This window comes from Pholcus phalangioides, unplaced genomic scaffold, assembly GCF_987345545.1.
Source record: "Pholcus phalangioides strain wild (caught in Gottingen) unplaced genomic scaffold, Ppha-v1.0 ptg000015l_1, whole genome shotgun sequence".
NCBI classification, from domain to species: domain Eukaryota; kingdom Metazoa; phylum Arthropoda; class Arachnida; order Araneae; family Pholcidae; genus Pholcus; species Pholcus phalangioides.
Genome location: NW_028301608.1, coordinates 83,951,143 through 83,975,412, shown reverse-complemented (window position 1 = coordinate 83,975,412; position 24,270 = coordinate 83,951,143). Strand labels below are relative to the sequence as shown.

Sequence of the window (24,270 nt, the reverse complement as noted above, 5' to 3'; positions counted from 1 at the left end):
ATTTATATAAAGCGTGGTGCTGTGTGAGTGTTTCTCTCAAATGTTTTTGAGGGTAAACACAGCCATTGTGTTTTTTTTCTTATCTGTTATCATAGGAACATTTGCTCCATCGACATTTTTCTACTTTGAGGTGAGTTGTTTTTACCAACAGTAAAGCTGAAATTATATGCATTTGTTTTTAAGAGAAAAGTTTTTCTATGAAATGAAAAACGGGGCCCCATTAATAGAAATGAAGGGAGGGTGTGGCTTGATGCTTTTAGTCCAAAAAAAATCGAAATTAACATTTGTGCTCTTTTATATAGCTCAGTACCGTCTTTGAACCAGGTAAAACATCAGACACAAAAATGCTTTCAGTACGCTGTAAGGGCCGTGATATACATGTTACTAAGTAGTACGAAAGCACGCTACTTCTGAGCATATTATGCTACCAGGGCCGTCTTAAGAGCATCATGGGAGGGAGGGAAAGGGGGTCCGGGCCAAATGATTTTTGAAGCCCAACCTGGAGAATTCTCGAAAAATTCAACTATTACTAGTTTTTCTCAGGCCCCACGGGGCAGCGCATGCGTTAAGACGACACTGAATGCTACCAATAAGAAAATGATTAGCATGTGTATTCGAAATAAGCAAGGTTATTGAAGAGCATGCTTCTGAATCGCACGAAGGTATATTTTTTTCCGTGCTCGATAGTATGTGGTTAGAGCAGAGGTCTTCAACCTTTTTCCAGTCGCGAGTACTACTTGCATCGATCAGCGTGAGAAGAGCACCCTTACGGCAAGTTTGACATAAGAATGCATGAAATCGGGATGATTTTGATCCTATTAGACTTCAATTAATCCTTATAAGATGCATTTGTGTATAAGGTGTTCACTTTGGACGTTGACCAAGTGCTCGCGAGCACGAAATCGGGCATGGGTATAGAGCAGTATGGGTGCTTCATGGAGCACTGCGGTGCCTGCGAGCAGGACTTGAAGGTCTGGCCCCCGAAATGTGAGAAAATGACCGAAAAAGGGAAAAAGATGGCAAATTTATTATTCTATCACTTTGGTCCCACCCCGAACGAAATTTCTGGCTACGCCCTTGTATCCAAGACTATACAGGGTGTCCTGTAAGTGCTAGCACGGTCATTATCACATCAACTGTCCGTCGTAGAGGTACGATTCCAGTTTAAAAAATGCTCTACAGGCGTGTTCAAAAATTACTCTTTACCAGTTTCGAGAGTGAAAATACAGTGTGCAACGAAATAAAAAAAAAATCGAAATTTTTATACGATCCCCCTATGCTCTAACTTCCAATTGGAAAGTTGTTGCCCTGTCTCTCTTGATGCCAAAAAAGAAACAAAAGTTGCTTTGTGCATAAAAAATTCCATGTTTCTAAGTGAAATATTCGCAGAGATATTCTCGAATTCGAAAAATGGATTTGAGGAAAAGGTGCCCGTCTAAAAAGTTTATTTTAATAACTATACAATCCCTTGGTGATATGAATGGTGTAACTGGGATCTACACGTTATTTAGATGCTTTTTCCGATTGGTAGTACGTTTCTAGGATCAACGGTTCTAGAGTTATTCCAGGATAAAGGGGCCTTCCTATGTACCCCGTAGAATAAAGCAGAATTCTCAATTCTTTTGAACACACTGAGAAACAGCCCGTATATTTATTTATTTCGCATTAATTTCTATCCCTGTTTCCTTATTTTTCAGGTCTCAGCGACGAGGATCATGTCAAATAGCAGTAAGTTTTGCATTGAAATGGAAAATTACGTCCAGGTATGCCAGTAATACATCATCGATGACCGACAGAGGCGTAATTAGACGTCCGAGTGGCGTGGTGTTCGTCTACCACCGTAAAGGTTGCCGTCACGGGGTCTCAGTTTTAAACCCGAGGGAGGATATAGATATTTTCCCAAACGAACTTGAGGCGACCACCGATAGATAGCGCCAGCGCCTTCATTTCTAACCCATCTCATTAATGGCAGTAGATTGCAATATAACGATATTTCCAGAGTTCGTGTTTGGTGAAGTTGAGGCGTAATTATGGGGCTTGAGTTTTGCCTAAGTCCAGGGTGGCAAGTTAAGATGGGTGGAAATTTGAGGAATGGGTGATCAAGTAAATTAGTGGAAGGGCAGCAACATTTTTATAAACCCCGCATTTAGTATATAATACCTATAACTCCATAATCTCCGCGTACAAGAGCGAGGGGCTAAGTCAGTGACTGACGAAACGAGCGTTCTAGAGCAGGGGTTTCCAACGTAGAGTTTCTCCCGGAACCCTTGAGGATATCCCGCCGCCCCGCTTACGTCTCTGCTGTTAATATACATACTAATTGTCATAAATCGTACTGCCAGATCTTATCGCGCGCGTGGAACCCTTATTCAACTTTGACCTTTGAAGACCGGACACACCCCCACTTCCCATCTCAGAGAGATATCGAAGCGATGGGTGTATCCGGAAAGTTTTATTATAAACAACAAAACATTGTCGCCTCGGACAATGGCAACAAAAATAAAATGTATATAAAAACGATCATCAATCTGAGATCTTATAACGGATAATTAAAATCGAAACAATAAACACCGATAGGCAATCAAAATCATAAACAAGATTATACGATGATGGCATTCTCATAAAGAATCTAGTAATCGTCAGTTAATCTAATGGTTGTCAATAATCTAAATCTAATGGTTTTGTCGTGCATTTTATGCAAGTTCTGCTCCAGAAATCTGACAAGACCTGTCAGGCGGCGAAAGTTTGTAGGACTACGAAGGGTCCTTATCTTCCAGGCTTGAGACTCTGGCATCTTACCAAAGTGGAACTTCGCCGTCTTTGGACACTGAGTTGCATAATGTCCTTATTCCACTGCATGACCCCAAAATGAAAGGTGGGGAGAGGGCTGGTAGGACTCGAGCCAAACTTTTTAGGGGGTGTTGCTCGAGCCCGTAGGCTCGAATCAGCGTTTTTGTTTTTCACACTATAAATTCATAATGGTGTGGGGGGCACAAAAAATGGGCTCTGCTGCCTGATAAGGGGGCCATGGGGGGTCTCCGTGCCGGTGCGATTGAACTCATGGTTAGACTTGGGAGGCATATTCACGAATCAAGAGCTTTGTTTATAATCATCACCGGAATAAGAGCTCTCATACGGGTACTCTGACATATGCTTTCTAACTGAAATGATCATGATGCTAATCATTGAACCATAGAGTATTCATTTGAGTTGTCGGTGGATATCTCCTGAGTACGAAATCAAGCATCTATGCTCAATGGTTTAAGTAAGCGCCATGACACCCCCCCCCCCCATACAAAACAAAAGGGTAGGGCTCTAGTGTGGGGAGGGGCTCAGGACAAATTACAAATATAATTACTTTTACAAAGTATACAGATGACTGGATACCAAGCGAAGATAGTTGAAAAGAAAAATTACATACCTCTGTGGGGAGAAATCGAACCACCAACTACGCACTTTCCGGGCGCGTGTTCTACCATTAAACCACAGAGGACAGGCATTTTCTTTCCTATGACCACTGTGTTCCTTGGACTGTCTATTGAGCAATCCCGTTCAGCCCAAACTCAGCAGCAGCTCGTACCGAAATTAGCTTCCTGATGGCGACATAGAACGAATGGTAGTGGCTCGTAGTTTATAAATAGTTCAATGGTGGAACACGCTCCCGGAAAGTGCGTGGTTGGTGGTTCGATTCCCCACAGAGGAGAGAATATGACTTTTCTTTCCAATTATCTTCGCTTGGTATCCAGTCATCCGTACTTTATACAATTAGCGGAAAGGTTCATCGTTTCGTTTTTTATCATTACTCTTTTGTTATTTTTTACACTATAAATTCACTATTAGAAGGCCCCCACAAAGGATGGATTTTAGTCTCGTGGGGCATCTCTCGAGGATGGGGGGGGGGGGCGTTATGAGCACCGAGATACTTGCGAGGAAAGGAAAAATTTTATTCCTACACATGAAATCTGCCCTCTAACTTTGTTTTCTTCGAGATGTGGGGGCTCATCGACTTTAGTTTCACCAGCACAGACCTTTTGTTTCTCTGCGAACATAATTTCGATATCTGTGCAGAATGACATGCTACCTTAAACACTGTAGGAAATTTTTTTCTGCGCAGGAAAAAACTATATATACATGGAATCATTCTCAGCAGTGCCCGCTAATACGCGTCTAGATGCGGGAGATTCAGGCATCAAAATTCAATTTCACTCCAACATTTTTCTGAAAGTACTCCTTCAAATTTTAGGTAATTTTTTCAAACAGCGTTATTTCTCTGTTTTTCAAAAAAACCCTCTTTTTACAAAATTACTCTTCAAAATTATTTTTTCGGATATCACCGATTCTCAGCCATTCTCGGACTCTAAACATCCATATTTTGTAAACTTTATTCCTCATGAAAGAAAAGGTGTCCTTAGTTACTATTTTTCATGACCAACAAACACGGGTAAAAACAAAATTTTGTCAGCCAAAAACAGTTCTAGAATCTAGATAATATAGTAAAGTATGTATTATATTGCGAAACATCATTAAACTGGAACCATTTCTGCCACTTATTAACTAGAAAACACAACTGTTATGATTCCCCGATTGTGGCCAGTTTTTGATTAATGTGTCGCATGAAAAAAATTAATAAAGTATGATATTAGTGAATATTTTGTGAGCAATAATATTAATATCAAGTTTACTTCGAAATTTTAACAGTTGTTTTTGTACGATACATTAACGTTAGTAAAACGCGAAAAGTGTAACCCTCCTGGGGTTCCTGTAATTTTTTAATCAAAAAGCATGTAATGCGGAAGCAGTTTGGCACCGTTTGTTTTTGTTAAAATTTATTTACCCACACACAAATAACAACTGCTAAAATTTCAATGCAAACTTAATAATTTAACTTATATTATTGCTCATAAAATATTTACTTACATCATACTTTATTGATTTTTGTCATGCGGCACATGAATCAAAAACCGGTCACCAATTAGAATCGTAACAGTTATGTTTTTTATTCGATAGCTGGCAGAAGTAGTTCAATTTAATGATGTTTCGCGCAATATAATACACACACACATATATATATATATATATACTGTACTGTATATTTTCTACAAGGCATATTTTTGGTTGTGACTAATTTTATTTTCACCCGTTTGTTGGTTATAGACAAAGTAACTAAGAAATGCACCATTTTTTCATTGTGAATAAGTTTAGAAAATATGGACGTTTAGGGTCTGAGAATGACAGAGAATCAGTGTTATCCGAAAAAATAATTTTGAAGAGCAATTTCACTCCTCTTCAAAATTTTAAGGAGTAAATTTCTAAAAAGAGGGATATTCTTTGTGAAAAGCAGAGAAAATAACTTCACTTAAAAAAATTACCTAATATTTGAAGGAATATTTTCATTCCGCAGCAAAATCGGAGTAATAAAGTTTGATGCGTTAAATCCCGCATCTAGATGCGTATTGGCGAGCACTGCTGAGAATGCTTCCGTGCACACAGTTTTTGCCGCCAAAAAATGTCCCATATTGCTATTGTATAAGGTGCAGCATGTTATTTTGTCTTTCTACACAGATATCGAAATTCTGTGCGCAGTGAAACAGTGCAGAGAACATTAAAGAGAATGTGTCCACTATCTGGAAAATAGAAAGGATCCTTGTTACTACCGAAATAAAAAAATTTTCATTCAGCTCAGCAAGATTTTTTGAGCATACTGATGTTTATGTTTCATGTAGATGACATCAAGGATTCCAATGTGTTCCTTTTTTTTAAATGGGAAACCGGCTCGCATTTGCGCCTCGAAGTTGGAAAACCGGAGAAAACCAACTTCAGCAGGCCACTACTGTGCTGCCAACGTGATTCGAATTTGGATTCTCACAATGAGAGCCCAGCGCGATGCATACACGACCGCGGCAACAAGCACTGCATTTCCATTACTGACCGTTTTTTTGCAATGATCATTAAAAATATTTCAGTCAATTTGAGACTCGCTATAAATACTCGGTATATTTTTTGATCGACCAGCAATTGCACGGCCGAAACTAGGGTGAGCAGGTGGGTCTGGTGCTCCCCTGGTGCTGAATTCACCGTTTCTATTGATTTTGACGCAGATGATCCAATACGGAGGATGCCAGGATACATGTCTGCTTTAGGTGACAAGGTTTGTGGCTGTGTGGCGCTGAGCTGTTGATTGGATTTGCAAAGATAACGGGAGAAAAGAGATAACGGAGAGCGATAGACGGCTTTTCTCTCAGCCCATTATATCAAGGAAACGAATATTTTTTTTTCTGGATAATTATGCCGAGCTGATCTCAGAAAGAAAAGCCATCCTGTCTCCACCGGGACTCCAACCCAGGCGCTCTTGTAAACTGGGAAAGCATACTACCATCTACACCACTGGAGAGAGACACGACCCTGCATTCCTTATTTCACTTAAGGGCTTCCCTCACGCCACAGTACATGGTGCAGATCAGAGGTTCTTTTACCTTTTTTCAGTAGTGACCCAAAGTCAACAAGATCAGCTTCGCGACCCATGGGACGGGTTTTTTAGAGATTAGTGAAAAGGTAATGCAATGAGTGCATTCATAACAGGACTGTAAGTGGATTTGTACGATCCATCCCGAAAGAATCTGCAAATCATGTTTTGGTAGTGATCCATGGCTGGAGAATCCCTGACTGTAAGTGGAATTGTATGAACCCATCTCCGAAGTCTTTCCGAATCAAGCTTAGATCGTCGCCCATGTCTCAAGAATCCCTGGCTGTAAATAAATTTATACGACCCATCTCGGAAGCCTCTGCGAATCAAGTTATCAAGTTCGGGTTGTGACCCATAGATGAAAAATCTCTGGTCTAAGTGGATTTGTACACCTCGTCTGGGGAAGCCCCTATGAATCAAGTTCGGATCGTGACCCGACCCATCTCGGAATTGCAACCCAAGTTTGGGTCGCGATCCATAGGTCAAGAACCCCTGATGTAGATGGTAGCATGCTTTCCCGGGTTGCAAGAGAGAGCCTGGGTTCTTATATTATATATAGTCCCAGGGGAGACCAGATGATTTTTCTTTCCGAGTTCAGCTTGACATAATATCGAGAAAAACTATCAGTTTCCTTGATGACGGGGGAATTTTGATTGAAAATTCCGGGATTTCTCTCTCTCTCTCTCTCTCTCTCCAACGAGGTCCATCAAAACAGCATCGCTTCGAACCAGTCCCGAATTGTTGAATGTTCGGTCTAAATTGATTCTCATGTTGAAATTTTCGATCCATTTCGTTTTAAACGAAGTCACGCGCGAATTTCTTTCTTTTCCTGTCTTATAGAGCGTATAAATAGATGGAAGCCGTTCGATAAATCGGCCTTGGACAAGGTACCCAAATGCGCCGGGATATACGAAGTCAAGCACTGCAACGCCAAAGACAAGCAGTACGTAGGAATGGCCGGACCCAACTTGAACCGCAGAATCAAGGAGCATTTGTATAAGGACCAAGCTATTGACGAGCACATTCGCGATAACGAGGCTCACATGCGCTTCAGGTACAAACCTTGTCCGTCTGAGACTTCGGCTAGAAGAGAAGAGGCGAAACGATTGGTTGATTTTGAAAAACAACACGGACGTTTGCCGGAATTCAATTTCCGTCACTGAATGAATAAATACATTTGAAAAACACACACAAAAAAGAAAAGAAATATTTTTTCTACCAAAAGAATGGAAATCCGTTGATCAATGAGTGATTTATTGTTTTGTTTTTTCCAATATAGATGACGCTTTTTTTTCTTTGCAAATAAAGAGATTTTTGTGAAAATGTAGCCAAAATAAATAAATTCTGTTCTTGCATGAATGTGTGTGTCTGGAAATGTATTCTGTTAATTTTCATACTTGTACACGCATACATTTGCGTATTGAGGACTTACTATATACAAGTATGTGTTGCGGCAAAAAAAAAAAAAAAATCGATTTTTAAAAATGGTTAGTGTTTTTTGGGCCTTGGCCGGCCAATGGCTGGAGATCCCTGAACAAAGTTCGATGTACTGATGTAAGACGGTCCGTTTTAGGCACCAAATCCATTTTTTCCCATCGATGCGTGGCTATACAGGGTGAATAGGTAACACGGCGTATGTTTATTTTACTGGCGAATCGCCGATTCTAGAGACATACTTCCAGTTAGAAAAAGTTTCCAAATAACGTGTAGTACTGCAAGTGGTTTTTTATAATTATTAAAATTAAGAAATTAACTTTTTATTCTGTAATCGTGTGTCTAATGTCCGAAAACCCTGTTAGGAGAAGATGTTGCTCTCTCTCTCTCTCTCTCCCCTAATGCCAACCAAAAAAAATTCCACGTTTCTAAATGCAATATTTGCTTAGCTATTTGAATTCGAAAAACGGAAGAAAGTTGGCGAAAAAACAGCACTAAATGCGGATTAAACGGTATACTCGATGAATGTTTGAGAACCGTTGCTTTAAAACATGAATAAGGAACGCATGAACAGGTATATGCGCACATTTCTGCTTTAATGGCAACGGAATGTGCTAAGAAATTACATGAAAATCCACTGAATTAGTTATATAAGGAATGACCGGTAAGTAGGGTGAATCATCCCTCATTTCTAAATTGTGAACAGCCCGACGTGCTGCCACATGAGCACGCGACGTTCTCCCTTATATATATTACCCAACATCGGCACTTGTTTTTCTCGGCAGATGTTTGCTTATGTGGTAGCGATAATGTAAGAGTTGTTAGTGCATTGCGTAATGGGGCAGAGGATCAACTTGAAATTTTGTTTCAATTTGCATGAACGCCAGAACTTTGCCACTGGATTTATCACGTTGTCGAGATCTTTTCCAGCCCAGCTTCGTGTCAGAGAGTCCGTGGGTATAACTACAACGAAAACTCACGAAATGTTGCGAAATATGTACAGACATGAAGCTGCATCACGCAAGACAGTACTTCAGTTTGTGAATCGTGCTGGAAACAGCATGTTTTTTTCGTCTCCAGTAACGATTGATTGTAAAAACATGGCATTAAAATCTGCAGTATCGATGAAGTCGCCTTACGACTCTATTCGCTGTTGTTTTCGTTTGTCGCTTAGGTGTGATGTGAGGGCCAAACCCTGCGCAATGTTTGCGTTTACCCAAATCCTCGGTCACAATGGTTCGAACGATTTCTCGCGGAGAATATTCAAATACTTCTCCATAATTCGGATGAACAAACGCCAATCACGTCACCGATCTCCCACAACGATGCTCATCTTCGACGCCTTCGTGACCTTAGCGGAAGCGTGTGAACAATCGAGAAATGCTGTCTAGCGAGATAAAATAGCTTAATCTCCGTACACATTTTGCTGCAATTTGTGGGTATCCGTTGCAGTTTCACGCGATTTGAAACAGAATTTCATATTTTTTCTGCTCCATTACGTAATGGAGTACGTAACTCTTACGTACTCCGACTGACAACTCTTACGTTACAGCTATCGTGTGAGCAAACACTTGCAGAGAAAAACAAGTGCAGAAGTTGAGTAACACGTAGAGAAGAACGCAATGCTTATGTGACAGCGCGTAGGGTTGTTCAATTTTTGAAAGGGGGGGGGGGTGATTCACCCTACTTACCGGTTACACCTTGAAGAGACGGCACGGAAAATTGAGCACCACGTTTCACTGCTCACTGTAAGCTGACACATCGGCCTTTTGACATGTCCTCCTGAGTTCGGGATAGGTGACAGGAGCAGGCGCAGGGATGTTCACCACCCTGGTACGACCGTCGTCCCTCAATCCCTCGGTAACGAACCTGTCCCGCCACCTGCCGTGAACGCGACAGCCCACACCGGAACAGCTTTTGCTGAGTAGTCCGAACAGGAACATCGAGCACACGGCGATCAGCATTCCGCCCATTATGCAAGCCAGGAACAGTGCCTCGACGACGTATTGCACGGCGTTGTAAGCGTGGCCGAGCACGGCCAGCAATCCACAAAACAGGGTCGCGATGTACCCGGTGAACATGAATCCCAGCAGGTTTTGCACTCGCTGTGTCAGCTGCTGCGTCGCGTCGAAGTTGTCGTCGATTCTTTGTCCGTGATACATCGCTAGTAGTTTTCGGATTCAGGGGTCGGCTGAACCGAATGCACTTTAGAAGTGTTTGATGATCAGTCCACACGAGTAAATACATTTCCGCATGGTTTTAACTACGAACAAAGCACTCTATTGGAGTTTTGTCAGATCTTTTCAGTTCGACAGAGTCACGAGGATGGCCATCTAGTCTCTTTGCCCGGTGTCTTAGCTCGTCGATTGAATGAAATTTACACTTTCCCCGCGATGACGCCACTGATATCCTGGGACGGTGTTGATCAATTCTGCAAGGAACTGATTTATCTGTGGAGATGTTCTTCTATTACCAACATGATTATGATTAGTTCACATAGCAAAAATCATTAACCGTATTATACTGCAAACAATGAATGCTTAAACAGAAACTGCTTAATCCTGTTGCGGACCTATCAGAAATTCTTTAGAATATGGACTGGACCGTCGTTCGGTTAGTTATTTAGTCCACACTACAGCCTCGATGCCTAGTTCACACGAGTAAATACATTTCTGCATGTTCTTAACGATGAGCAAAGCATTCTATTGACGTTTTGTGAGATCGCTATTGTTCGACAGCATCACTTGAGGCACGAAGATGGCCGTCTACGAGTAGTGCCTTTTGCCCGATGTCCAAACTCGTTGATTGAATGGAATTTACACTATTCCTGTAGCTGATATTCTGGGATGGTGTTAATCAATTCAGTCCAAAACCTGTGGAGATGTTCCTCGACTGCCAGAATGATGATGAATAGTCCACACAGCAGCCCCAATGACTAGCCCACACAGCCTCGATGCCTGTAGTTCAGACGAGTAAATACATTTCTGCATGTTTTTGACGGCGAGCAAAGCATTCTATTGAAGTTTTGTCAGATCGTTATAGTTCGACAGCACCACTTGAGTCACGAGGATGGCCGTCTATGAGTATTTTCTTTGCCCGATGTCTTAGCTTGTCGATTGAATGGAACTTAGACTATCCGTGACAACGCAGCTGATATTCTGGTACGGTGATAATCAATTCTGCAAGGAATAGCTTACCAAAATCTGTGGAGATGCTGCTCCTCGACTGCCAGCATGATGATAACTAGTCCACACGAGTAAATACACTTCTGCATGCTTTTAACGACGAGCAAAGTACAACAACGGACTATTGAACTTTCTGTCAAATCATCATAATTCGCATCTGTTTGAGTCACGAGGATCGCCACCTGGTTTTTTTCCCCCCGATGTCTTAGCTTTTCGATTGAATGGAATTTACATTATCCCTCTCATGACGTAGCTGATATTCTAGGACGGTATCAATCAATTCTGAGAGGAACAGCCTTTTTCGAAAATCTGTGGAGATGTTGTTCCTCGACTGCCAGCATCTCGTTTAATGTCAACTCATACAAATGCTCCCGATTCTGTTCTTGAAACAGGAACAGATATTTTGAAATAAAAAGAAAAGAAAAATAGAAAAGAAAAACTTTTTTTCTCCCCTTTCCTTTTTATTTTCCCTAACGAAATCATCATCAACAACAACTGTGTGCCCTAAACAGAAAAATAACAATAAATTCTTCTCCTTTTTTGGAACGGGACACTGACTCGGCTCTGTCTCGACAAAGTGGCGATCTCAATGCAAAAGTGACTTTTAGGGGGCGCCTGGATGTGAGCCAAAAACTTTGCTCCGTCCCCCTTCACCTCCTCCATGGATTCGTGGTCCCGTGTGTTCCCTAACATTTTCTGAGAAAAATCTCCTCCGCATCAATCTGTGCCGTATCTATTCTACATGCGCGCTTACATGAAAGTGATCATTCCTCAAATGAAGATAGAGGGCGGCAATCTGACTAATAAAGTGTTTGGAGGGGGGAGAACTCCCACGTACGTGTCTTATCTGTGACACCCCCCCCCCCCCGCCGTGCCCTACTCAACAGTCGATTGCGAGGGAGATGCTATCTCTTCGGACGAATCCGGTGCCTATTAATTTGCAGCATCTTCCTCCGGTTTTTGATCATTTATCGATCCAGAGCATCGAGGAGCCTCATAGTGATGACTTAGTGGAGAAAAGGCGTATTGATGATGGATCTTAGACTTTAGCCTATAGAATCCCATAAGGGGAGACAACACTATTGGCTAGAAAACAGCTGTTGGCTGTAGCGATGACATTGATGTCACACTGGACATTAATAGCGGATGATGAGTCGGCCTGGCTTTATCTAGTGGTTATAGTCACCGGCAGTTGCGGACGGAAAAAATATCGTCTCTTTCTAACTGTATCTATTGTGGGGGAAATTTTTTTACCTTCTAAAAAAACTCCCAGGATCATTTTAGGACTTTTTTTTCCTATTTTTTGGTGCCAGTGGCGTTAAAATGCGCTGAATAAAACAAAGTTATTTGCGTCCCTACATTCCATTGTAAAAATTGTTCACTTTTATAATCGTCCCCCCCCCCCCTCTAATTTTGGTGGTAGAGTTCTGGGATAGCCGGTATATCGGCAGGTCTTGGTTGTTCAGCAGGGGATAATTACCAGGCAATTTTGAATATTATGCGTTACAGAGCGATACCGTATATATTCGAGAGTGTAAATACTTCCGTTATATTGGTATATCGTGTAAAATCACAGCAAATGATTAAGGCCACGGAGCGAGGGGTCTCGCCGTTCTAAACTGGAAAAAGAGGGAGGGGAATAAAATCCTGCTCGTTGTCTCAGTTGAGCACATTCCAAATGACATAGAGAATCACTCCGGTTCAAAAAACCACTGAAATCTTGGAGGAGAGTTTCAAAATCAAAACCACCCCCGAGAAGAGCAAGAACTCCATCAGGCAGGATTCGACCGGAACTCGAAACAGCGCACGATATACGATAAGAATCAGATACGAAAAGTCTCACATCATGATCGGTAAGGACGATCTTTTGTTTATGACATACGTCTTCCCCGTATCTACCCTCGTTTCAACGACTCATGCCAATCGATGTCAAGTACCCCCTAATAAGAATCCCAGAAGTCTTTAAATACGTGTTTTGTACAGAGAATAGTTAGAATATGTAGAGAATACTATATATCTCTCTTTGGAGCCGTTATTTATTGTCAACGTCAATTTGTTCGCCAAGATAGTTCCAGTGATCTTTATCCATGTTGATTGAAGTTCTACAGCGAGTGGGCCTACAGCGCGCCATGATAGAAAATTAATTTACTCGGTGGACCTTATTTTGCATTGGAATCCAGAGAATAATAATTCCATAACGTTTAAGGGTACGAACATAGTGCACGCTGGTTTTCGATTCTGCTGGAAGTCGCCGCCGTCGCTGATTGGTTAAAACCCTTGAATTGCAGGTTTTTTAACCAATCTGTAACGGCGCTGACTCGCAGAATTGGAATTCAGCGTGAATTATGTTTCTACCCTTATGTTTCTTATGTTCCTTATGTTTTCTGAGCAGGTTGTGGTCCGTGGAAATTCCATTTCTGGCTGGAGAACCCCTTTCTCAATTCTTTATATGGTAAGGCCCCACTCGTGTCCAGTCTGGCCCAATAGTCGTTCGTAAATATTTGCTTGCAAGGCTGCCCCCCCCCCCCCCCCACAGTAATAAAACGCCAGTGTCATAAGCTGGATATACACTAGCCCAGCCTCGCCCCATGTTCCTTGGTGAATATTTGCTTCCAGAACAATTTAATACGTCAACGCGTGTTGTGAATGTTGGCGTTCTTCGATCAGTGTGTGGCCAGTCGAATTGGAAAGATTGGGAAGGAAGGCAGCCAGCTCCTTTGACTTAGGCTGGGGTCAGGCTGGAATCAAGCATGGCCCTAGCTTTATTCTCTTTATTCTCGTCTGTATAAATATGATCAACCAATTAATCCACGGCTGGTGAACCAGGTCTAGACATGGAAACATTGGGGAATCACCCTGTACATACTTTTGAGTTTTCGCCAAACATTAACCAGAATGATCATTGCAACTGTGAATGAAGGAAGCCCAGCTAATGATTCTCTCCTGGCGACACGGCATAAATTCCGAACTAGACAAGCTCTTAATAACTTCCGGAGCCTGGGCTCAAGCATTTTTAGGGTTTTCCTTAAGCCCAATAGTATTTTAAATCCCGTATATGCATGTGCATTAATAAGTAGTAATTTAGAGGGCCCCCTTTTTTTTATTCGTAGCCCTGGGCCCTGACTGTTGACTGACCCTTCAAGATACCGCAATCTAAAGCAATGCTTCCCAAAGGAAGGGGCAATATCACACCCCCAGGGGGCGATAAAAGTTACGGATAAAATATGGGCTCATCCAAGAAGGGGAGGGGGGGGGGTGCTGAAAAATAAGAAAGAAAACTTTCTGAGTGGGTATGGGATGGATAAAAAATCTTTTTAAAATGTGGATTTTGCAGATGTTGGGGGTTCCCGTTGAAGCTATCTATTAGATGAGTAGTGCACAACGCTTCCAGTCCGCGGGCCAGAAATTCCTATATACAGTAGAACCTCTAAGTAATGGACACCGATGGGACCAAAAATTTTGTCCACTAATAGAGAGGTATAACGAGGTGTAACCTCGTTTATACGACTTTCACATTTATACGATTTTTGTCTTCGGTCACAATAATTAGTTCTTATAAATATTAATGTCAAAATGTATATTACTGTTTGTGTGTGTGCAAAAAAGAAAACAGTAATTGGTGGTTATGCAGCATAATCACCAATTGTCTCAATAAAGAAAGCTTGATTTGAAATTTCATTATATTTTTATCACTTTTATCAGTGATTGTGCATAATTCCCAAATAAAAATGGGAAGTCTGATAATTATGGAAAGAATTTATAACTTTTCTTCTCTTCATTAAACCAATTAATTATTTTTACCCGTACATTTTGATACGTGCAATACACATATATTTGGCAATAAATATCAAATTAAAATAAGTGTGAAGATGAAAACATTTTCGTAACATTATCGGCCTTGTAATGTTGGCTTTTCTGACACGTATCAGTATGTGCAAACAAAACTAGTATTACCATTTATCAATTATGTGCCCGCTATCGAGAGTGTCCGCTAACGGGCCGAATGAAATACATTAAAGCCCCCTATTCCACGGGACTGAGGAATCAGAAAAGTGTTCGTTAACGGGAGGTTCCACTGTATAGCGTGACCATATGACCTGTATTTGCCGGATATTCCCATAGTTTTTGCCGTCCCAACTTTCTTATGAAATATCCCGTTTTTTCCCTTATTTTAAACAAGGCTCATTTGTATATATACAAATACAAATACAACGCCACAACAGGCAAATTGCCCAACGAGGTGGCTGACTTAAGAACATCATGGATCCCCGAGCCATTTTTTGGAGGCCCTACCTACTACTACTACACCACACATGCACCCCGCCCACACCCCCCCGCGGAACCCCCCAAACCCAAAGAATCAGTACATGCGGGAATGTGCGTGTACGTGAAGTGAAACCTGACGTGAAGTTTGTTGTTTCTCTGTAATGCTTGTTATGTGTAGTGCTGCCATCTGCCACCAGATTTTCTAACTATGAGTGAAGTGTTATGATTGAATGATTTATCGTTGTAGGATTGTTGCTCTCTGTGGCGAGACTCATTACTCTCTCTCTTGCCTTAGAGTAATATGACAACATTGCTCTCTCTCTTGCCTTTGACTATACTGTATTTTGGCCACTTCACTCGCCTTTGCATACTTTTTTTGCCGGTAATTGACAACTTTACTTGCCTTTGACAGTTTTTTAGCTGTAGTTGTCAACTTCATTCGCCTTTGACAGTTTTTTATGAACGAAATAAGGTCAGCCTACGCCTATTGATCGCGTTGAATGTATCGATACTTTTCTACCGGATCACCTTTCGCTGGAATTCCTTGACGGGCCATATTTGACCCATGCGCCGAAGGTTGTGCACCCCCTGTATTAATGGCCTCTAGATTCAGTGGAAATTCTGAGCATGGGGGTCCCAGACCATTTATATAGACTCCCCTTTTGACTATTTTCAGCATATTAGTTCTCCTCGGATATATCAGTTTCCAAATCATGGCATGAAAATTGTATACTTTTAAATGCAAACTTTTATAAAACGTGAGATTTTATTCTGTGTTTTCTCTCATTTCACAGGAATCGCGTGTCCTATTTGCTCAGTGGTCGGGCTGGTACTGCTCTGCTTCCTGGGGACGGTATACGCCCTTTCCTTCAGACGTAAGTCCGTGAATCAATAAACATGTAGAATGTTTTTGTGCAAACACATATACGTATTTTAATAATTCGAACGTACACCGTTGAACCACATTAATGTGATCACCAGCTGATTTCCAGAATAAAATTCGTGCGCAGTCCCGATGGTAACGAATTTGGGAATGAAATAATAAGATGCTGGAAAAGGTTATCAGGTATGTGGAAGGGGGTAGTGATGAGATATTTAGCTGATCAGTCCATTCACGATCAGATAGGGCAGTGCTTCCTCAACCTTTTTCAGCCCATGGCCCCTTTTTGGACCATATTTTCTTCTTGTGGCCCCCCAGTCTTATCCTGGCCTCCCCTGCCCTAATGCAAGAGATACATCCTCTCACTTATCGAATGGAATTTAATCAAAACTAACCTTATAATAAACAAAATAAGATCGATCTCTGGAACCCTGGACCAAGTACGGATCCAGAAGGGGGTGATTATCCTCCAATGAGCCGAATTATGTGGGAAAAAATAGGCCATTAGTCATTTGATCATTTTTGTCGCACCACGGTCATTTTCTGCACACGAGGGCTGAATAGACCGGGACCCAAAGTGTTCGCCAATACGAATCTAGATGCGTGATTCACGCATCAAAAACCAATTTTACTCCTCAAAATTTTGTAGAGGAGTGAAAAAAAAATACTCCCCCCTTCGAATTTTAGGTAATTTTTTTCAGTAAAGTTATTTCTCACTGACTGATAAAGAAGAAAATACCCCCCCCCTCTTTTCACAAAAATACCCCTTGGAATTTTGGAGTGAAATTGCTATTCAAAATTATATTTGCGTATAACACTGCCGGGACCTACAGTTCATTGCCGATTCCGAGCGGCCTAAAAAAACAAAATAGGTCTTCATCAAAAATACTGCAAGATTCAACGACACTACACAATAAATTGAACCTCAGACACATCACCCTGGGTCCGCATCTGCCCTGGGGGTAGAGTTCAGTAAGCGTTATTCCGGGGGGGGGGGATAGGGGATTATGCATGGTCGTCTCAACAGCATTTTGAACATTTTTGTCGCACCACGGTCAGTTTCTGCACACTAAGGGCTAATTAGACCGGGACCCACAATTTATTGCCGATTCCGAACGGCAGGCTTGTTTTTTATACTCATCGCGGGTTTGGTGCGCTAACCCCTCGATGGGGGACTCCTTGCGGTAGCAATTTTTTTCTGCGGTCTTGTCACCGTTTTTGTTGTACTTCCTGTGTCAGGAAATTTTTCTGACAAGGACGAACCGGGTATCGAACTCGCGACACCTCTACACATCCTTTGGTACTTTAGGCGAGTATCTTATCGACCTGGGCTACCGCACCCCGTGGGTATCCAGACAAAGGGCTGTTCTGGGACTCCCTTCCTTAGCTGGAAATAACAGTTTACATATTTAAATTTGAAAAATCATGGCACCAGATATCATCATGTAGGCCCTCTGAATGGAACGCGCCAGGACTCTGCCACTGGACTTATTCCGTTGCCCATATCTCTTCCAGCCCAGCTTCGTGGCAGAGTCTGGAACATAGTGCGTGTACCTAACAGTTTGAGTGCGTATCTAGTGTTGCGTCTTATTTTGTTTCAGTGCCGCCATCGATATTTAAAATTGTGAGTGAAGAGTAATGATTGGATTATTTGTACCGTTGTGGCCTGCTGCTGTCTGTGGCGAGACATTTTAACGAGAAAATTGGCTCGCATGCCTCGGAGTTGGGAACCACAGAAAATCAACTTCAGGATATAGGCTCTCTATGGATGTGAGGCCCCGGGTCATGCTGACATAGGCCCAAGGCTTAAGATTTGTCCTGGTTCTATGGACAGCTCTACTGGATTCTGAAAGTAGTCACATTTTTTTCCAACATCATATTTCACTTGAAACATTTATACCTAGGGCTTCCCTTAACGCTAACCTTCTTGGTGGTGGACGAGAGAGTATCGACCTACCATCTCTGACACGACACTGAAATAATGTTAATAATTAATTAAGGGTTTTTGAAGGTGTTTGCCTCTCTCTCTCTATATATAAGAACACTATACATACCAAAAGACCACAAAGGGTCAAGCTTCCAGACGCCTTCCTCATTGTGGCGGGGGGGGGGGATCCCTATACACTAAGAACAGTAACAACGGAATGCCGAAAAAAAACCTCTGGACCGCAAAGAGTAAACACGAGGTATCTTGGGCGGTTCGATGAGCACCGCAGTGCTCACAACAACTTTGAATGACAAAATAAGGTTTTTCCTCGACGTTATCGATTGCCACATACGTAAATAGTGAATGTTTCTGGTGGTTATCAGATGGTTTTGATGAGGCGTGGTTTTTTCCTTGGATATCACGCAGGTGAGGAGGAACAAGGGGGATACCAGTTGCCGCTGGATGATGATGACGTGCCGCCTGGAGGCCCGACGTTCTTCGGAAGGATCAAGAGCGGCACCCAGGAGTTGGTCAAAATCGTCCGCAGACAGTGAGCGCGTGAGTTATAACTAGCCTGTGTGCAATATCAATACATACTAAAAGGACGTCGAATTCTTTTTAAAATAACCAAATACAGTGTTTTTTCCGGGAAAATCTATTAAGACAATGTCCAGAGTCGTGCTCAGGTATTTTGCGACCCTCTGCCTGAGTCCGATTTCCACATGAGCAAGTGGTTTCACGGAAACTTAGTCTCCAGACATGTCGCCCCCGATATTTCACCCCGAGCACGTTTCATCCCCGACACATTTCACCTCCGGACGTTTCGCTCCCGATATTTCGTTACGGAGGAACCAAGTGTGTGGGTGACTGACCAAACGTCTGGGCGACATTTTACCCCTGACATTTCGTCCCACACGGAGCGAAGTAGATGGGTGAGTGTTTGTACGAGTGAGAAGCGATCATATGAGTGGAGTGACCAAGTGAGTGGGTGAGCGACCGAATGAATGACAGAGTGAGTATATGATTGATTGAGTGATCAAGAGAGTGGATGAGTTTCCGACTGTGTAAGCGATTGAGTGAGCACGTGTATGAAAGACTCACTACCTCACCAGATCCCTCATTCACGCTTGGCCACTTATACGGTCACTCACCCACTCATTTGGTCACTAAAAAAAGGGGTAAAACATTCGGAGGCGAATTTTCCGGATCCCGAGAGGTGGGAGCACAGCTTTCAACATAAGGAAATAAGAATGAGGGAGAAAAATTTTTGATTATGATACGTGCATCGTCGGGCTGACGATAACAAAAGACGCGATATACAGTCGAATCCCGTTATAACGAACTCCAAGAGACAGGAGAAATCACTTCGTAATTGCGAAGTTTCGTTGTAAAGGAATTCCAGGTTTTTGAAGTATTCCTATGTAAGCTTAGGAATTAAAAAGTGTAGTCTCTCTGGGGATTAGAAAAGTGCTCGTTAAAACGATATTTTTTCGCTATAACGGCATTCGTTAAATCGGGATTCGACTGTAATACCGATTACGTAAAAGGCTCCTATAAAGGAAAGCGGTCTCGTCGTCCATCTTTAAGCAAAAAACAGGTTTGTCGCAAAAAGGGATGTCTTGGAAATCGTAGAAGACCAAATAGGATAGGGAATAGCGATAACACCAAAGTCGCACTTCCGCTCAGAGATGGCGGATGAGTCAGCCTGGTATTTGAAGGAGCCTTAGGTCAAACGATCGCCAATTATCACTCTCAACAGAAAATTAAATCATCTGTCATTACTGCACTCAAACAAAAACCAATAAAAAGCATGTAAAGGTCGTAAAAGGCCATTTTACGGTCAATATTATGGTCCCCATTTATGAGCCATTTATGGTCATCCAAAAATTAGCTCAGCGCATATGACGTAATTTTGAAGAATGAAAGCAGAAGGAAACGGATTATTCCGTTCCGGAGTTTCAAAAAATATAGAGAAGTTGTGATTTTTGGGAAATTTATTGAAAATTCGGGAGATTTTTGGAATTCCGGGGAGAGAGATTGGGGGAAATTCACACACACGCGCGCACACACACAAGTCATTTGAAGCAGCCGTGCGGGAAGAATTCATCACCAACAATTCACTGCTGGGAAAATTCACCGGCAAGCAATTCATCGACTAAGTGAGTGTGTAGATGAACAGGTGAGTGAGCCAGTGAGTCAGTCATACGGCCACTCTCAATCAATTCTGCCATTCACCTACTCACTTGGTCACTCATATGGTGACTGACTCGCGTAATCGCTCACTCACTCGGCCACTCACCCATTCGCCGGTTCACTCATACGATCATTCACCCATTCACTGGTTTACTCACACGACCACTCTCATCCAATCACTCACTCAATCCCTCATTTAGTTGGTAACTCCCCCACTCACTCGATCACTAATAGGATTACTCACTTACTCAGTCACTCACCCAATCACTTAACCACTTATACGGTCACTGCACTCAGTCATTCATACGGTCACTCACTCACTTGGGGATTCTTACTGTCACTCATAAGGTTACTCACTCGGTGATTCATACGGTCACTCATAAAGTTACTCACTCGGTCTCTCAGAGGAATGATTCACTCACTAACTTTCTTTTGCTAGCTCATTCACCAACTCATTCGGTCACTCACTCTCGCTCATCGCTCACACATATTCATTCACCTGCTCCGTCACTCGGTCACTCACTCATTGGTGGTGAACTGTTATCGGTGATGAATTTCCCTATCGGTAAATTACGTGGAGGAGGTGAATTGTTGGCGGTAAAAACAAACTTTCCGGCGGTAACTCTATTGCTGTCTATCGGTGAATTTTTTCGCGAATAAATGTTGAAACCGCACATGTTCGATTTACCTCATTTCATTCTTTATTGACATCACATAATGCACCGTAATATCGAATTTTTACAATTATCTAAATTATCTCAATACAGACTCGTGTATTCCCATCAAGTCGGTTAATCGGAATGAACGGAATAAAAAACACGCACATTTCCCCGAGATCTTATTCAAGCTCACATGCGATGGTCATTAGGGACCGTTCAAGTATTACGTCATCATCGATGGGAGGGAGGGGGTTTCCGATTTGCTGACTTTTGATGACAAGGGGGAGGGGAGGAGGTTTGGATAATGCTTACGTCATCAACCACCCTTCATGAAAATATGAGTTAGGATTCAGAGGGGCAGAGATGATGACGAAATTTTGCTGATGGGGGGATGGGGGTCAAAAATGGCTAAAAATTTGCTTACGTAATACTTGAACGGCCCCTTAGTAAATTATCTCGTGAATTCACGCACAAATTTTTTGTTTCAAGAATGAAAATTTAATTGGAAAAAGAATAACTCGTAAATCTCAGATTGATTTTTTTCAAGCTCTTTTTCACGTCTCCATAAGAATTTTAGGGGGCGTACCATAAAAATTCTCAAATAGCTTAAAAATTCATAAAAAAATTGAAGGAATTGTTCCGATAGAGGGCGTAGTCGGAGTCCTATCACATACCGGGTGCATGATTAACAGCTCGTGTCTGAGTTTTTCCATTTGCTGGTGCCTACAAAGGACTCTCGTTATGATGTTGACACTGGTGTATAAAGCACTATTGGTGAAGTTGTTTCACCTCAGTCACGAATTACTGGTTGAAGCTTTACAAACGTTTCGTACACGGAGGATATTGAAGAAAGTTCGTCCAGAATTCTTTGGTGATTTTAATTTCGCGCAATGCCCCCTTTATCGATAGAAATTTGAACTAATTTTTAACCATATGTGTTTGTGCGTATACAGTCAAACCTCGTTAATGAGTCACTCTTGGGAGAGAGCAAAAATATGACTTAGTAAGCGGAGTGACTCGTTAAACGGAGTAAGCCATAGCTGTGGCAATTCCTGCCTAAGGACAATTGAGACCTTCCCAAAAAAGACCCGGTAAGCGGAGTGACGTGTTAACCGGGTGACGCACTAACGAGGTTTGACTGTATATACAGGGTGTCCTGTAAGGGGTCATTCAAGTATTACGTCAGCATCAGGGGGGGGGGGGGTTCGGATTTGCTGACTTTTGATGACGGGGGGGGGGGTTTGAAGGTTGCTTACGTCATCACCCCTTTTTGAAGATATGAAATATTCTAAGCTGCTGACGAAATTTTGCTGACAAGGAGGGGAGGGGGGGGGGTCAAAAATGGCTGAAAATCTGCTTACGTAATACTTGAATGGCCCCTAAGTGCTATCACGGCCTTTATAGCATCCATCCGTCTGTCGTAGAGGTACGATTCCAATTTAAAAAACGTTCACAACAGGCGTCGAAAAATTACCTTGTACCAGTTTTGAGAGTGAAAATACAGTGTGTAACAAAATAAAAAAATCTAAATTTTTACACGGTCCCCCTGGGCTCCAGCTTCCAATTAGAAATGAGGTTAAAACAGTTTTTCCGCATTTTTAACGCTGTTCTCTCCCAAATTTCCTCCGTTTTTCGAATTCGAATATCACTTAGAAACATTAAACTTTTTTTTTTGTTGGCATCAGGAGAGACAGGGCAACAACTTTCTAATTGGATGTTGGAGTGCGCAGAGAGACCGTGTAAATATTTAGATTCTTTTATTTTGTCACACACTGTATTTTCACTCTCGAAACTGGTATAGGGTAATTTTTCAACGCCTGTTGAACATTTCTCAAACTGGAATCGTACCTTTACGACAGACGGTTGATGAGATACAGGTCGTGATAGCACTTACAGGATACCCTGTATAGTATCTATATATACAGTCGAATACCGTTTTAACGGATACAATTGTAGCAAAAATCTCGTTTTTCAACGAAAACTTTTCTAATCCCCCTCAGATAATATATATAGGAAAAATGCGAAAAAACTTTGAATTCCTTTATAACGAAATTTCATTTTAACGAAGTGATTTCTTTGGTCTGTTGGAGTTCGAGTTCGTTATAATGCGATTCGACTGTATAAAAATCCCCTTCCTTGAGAATAACTTTTTCGCAAACTGCATTCAAATACAGTCGAATCCCGTTTTAATGAATACCGTTATAGCGAAAATTTCGTTTTAACGAACACTTTTACAATCTCCCAGATAAGTTTGCATAGGAACAATGGAATTCATTTATAGCGAAATTTCATTATAACGAAATGATTTCTTCGGTCTCTTGGCGTTCGTTATAACTGGATTCGACTGTGTACCAACCAATTCCTTCCATTTCTATGAATTTTTAAAATACTCAAGACTTTATGGGCGGACCCCCCTACCGTACGTGCGACGTATTGTGTAACACATTCGCATTTTTTTCTCTCCTATCACCAGCATAGACATGGCAGCACAGTCATCAAGTGGTTGACTGACTGAGCAAATGTAGAGACCCCCAGGAGAAGCGAGGATTTAGAGACTAGAGACCAGTCGCCGTGCGCATCCCGTGTTTATACGCCGCTCCAAGATACTTTTAAGCTATTTTGTGAATAAATAAAATTCATATCTATTTGACATTTTGTAAGAGTCAATACATGTATTGAGCTTTTTCCTAAAAATTGACTCTTTTGGTTCATTATCTTGATTAACTTGGAATTATACATCGAATTCCTAGCACGTGTGCTCATTTAAGGCTTTACCAATACAAAGAAAATGCTTAGCGATGAACCATTATTAGATGATTTCAATAACGAAACCGTTTAAAACATGGCCCCCATCCTAATAGTATCAAGGACTAATTATTAATGCACTTGTGAAAATGATCTTAATTAACGTACGTGCAATGCAAGACCGTCACGTGCCCACGCCTCATGTACAAAACTCATAAAAATTGAAGGAATCGCAGGAATTTATAAGGAATTCTAACTATTGTGGGCCACTTTGAAGAAAGGGTATCCAACAGTGTAGCGGGATTCGTAATGATTGACGAAAAAAAACAAACTATACGTTATTATCCACTAGAGTGAAGGCTTTACTTTTCTGGTGGGCCAAACAGAAAGGCTGGTGGGCAGAAAGAAACCCTCGCTAGTAAAAGTTTCTTTATAAAACTCGAAAAATACAATCAATAAGGTGATCGATTGCTTTTGCTGGAATGTTACCGATGCTCTTATTGGTTGTATTTTTCCAA

The 24,270-nt window shown here is 41.7% G+C and overlaps 1 protein-coding gene across 1 annotated transcript; it reads left to right on the top strand.

The window, feature by feature from the left end:
• Window positions 1-10: 10 nt before the first annotated feature.
• LOC149076873 (uncharacterized) lies at window positions 11-18,709 on the top strand. Its single transcript, XM_089244597.1, has 4 exons — window positions 11-130; window positions 1,698-1,728; window positions 16,143-16,223; window positions 18,582-18,709. The coding sequence occupies exons 1-4, from the start codon at window positions 41-43 to the stop codon at window positions 18,707-18,709; spliced, it is 330 nt and encodes a 109-aa protein (XP_089100723.1). The 5' UTR covers window positions 11-40.
• Window positions 18,710-24,270: the final 5,561 nt, after the last annotated feature.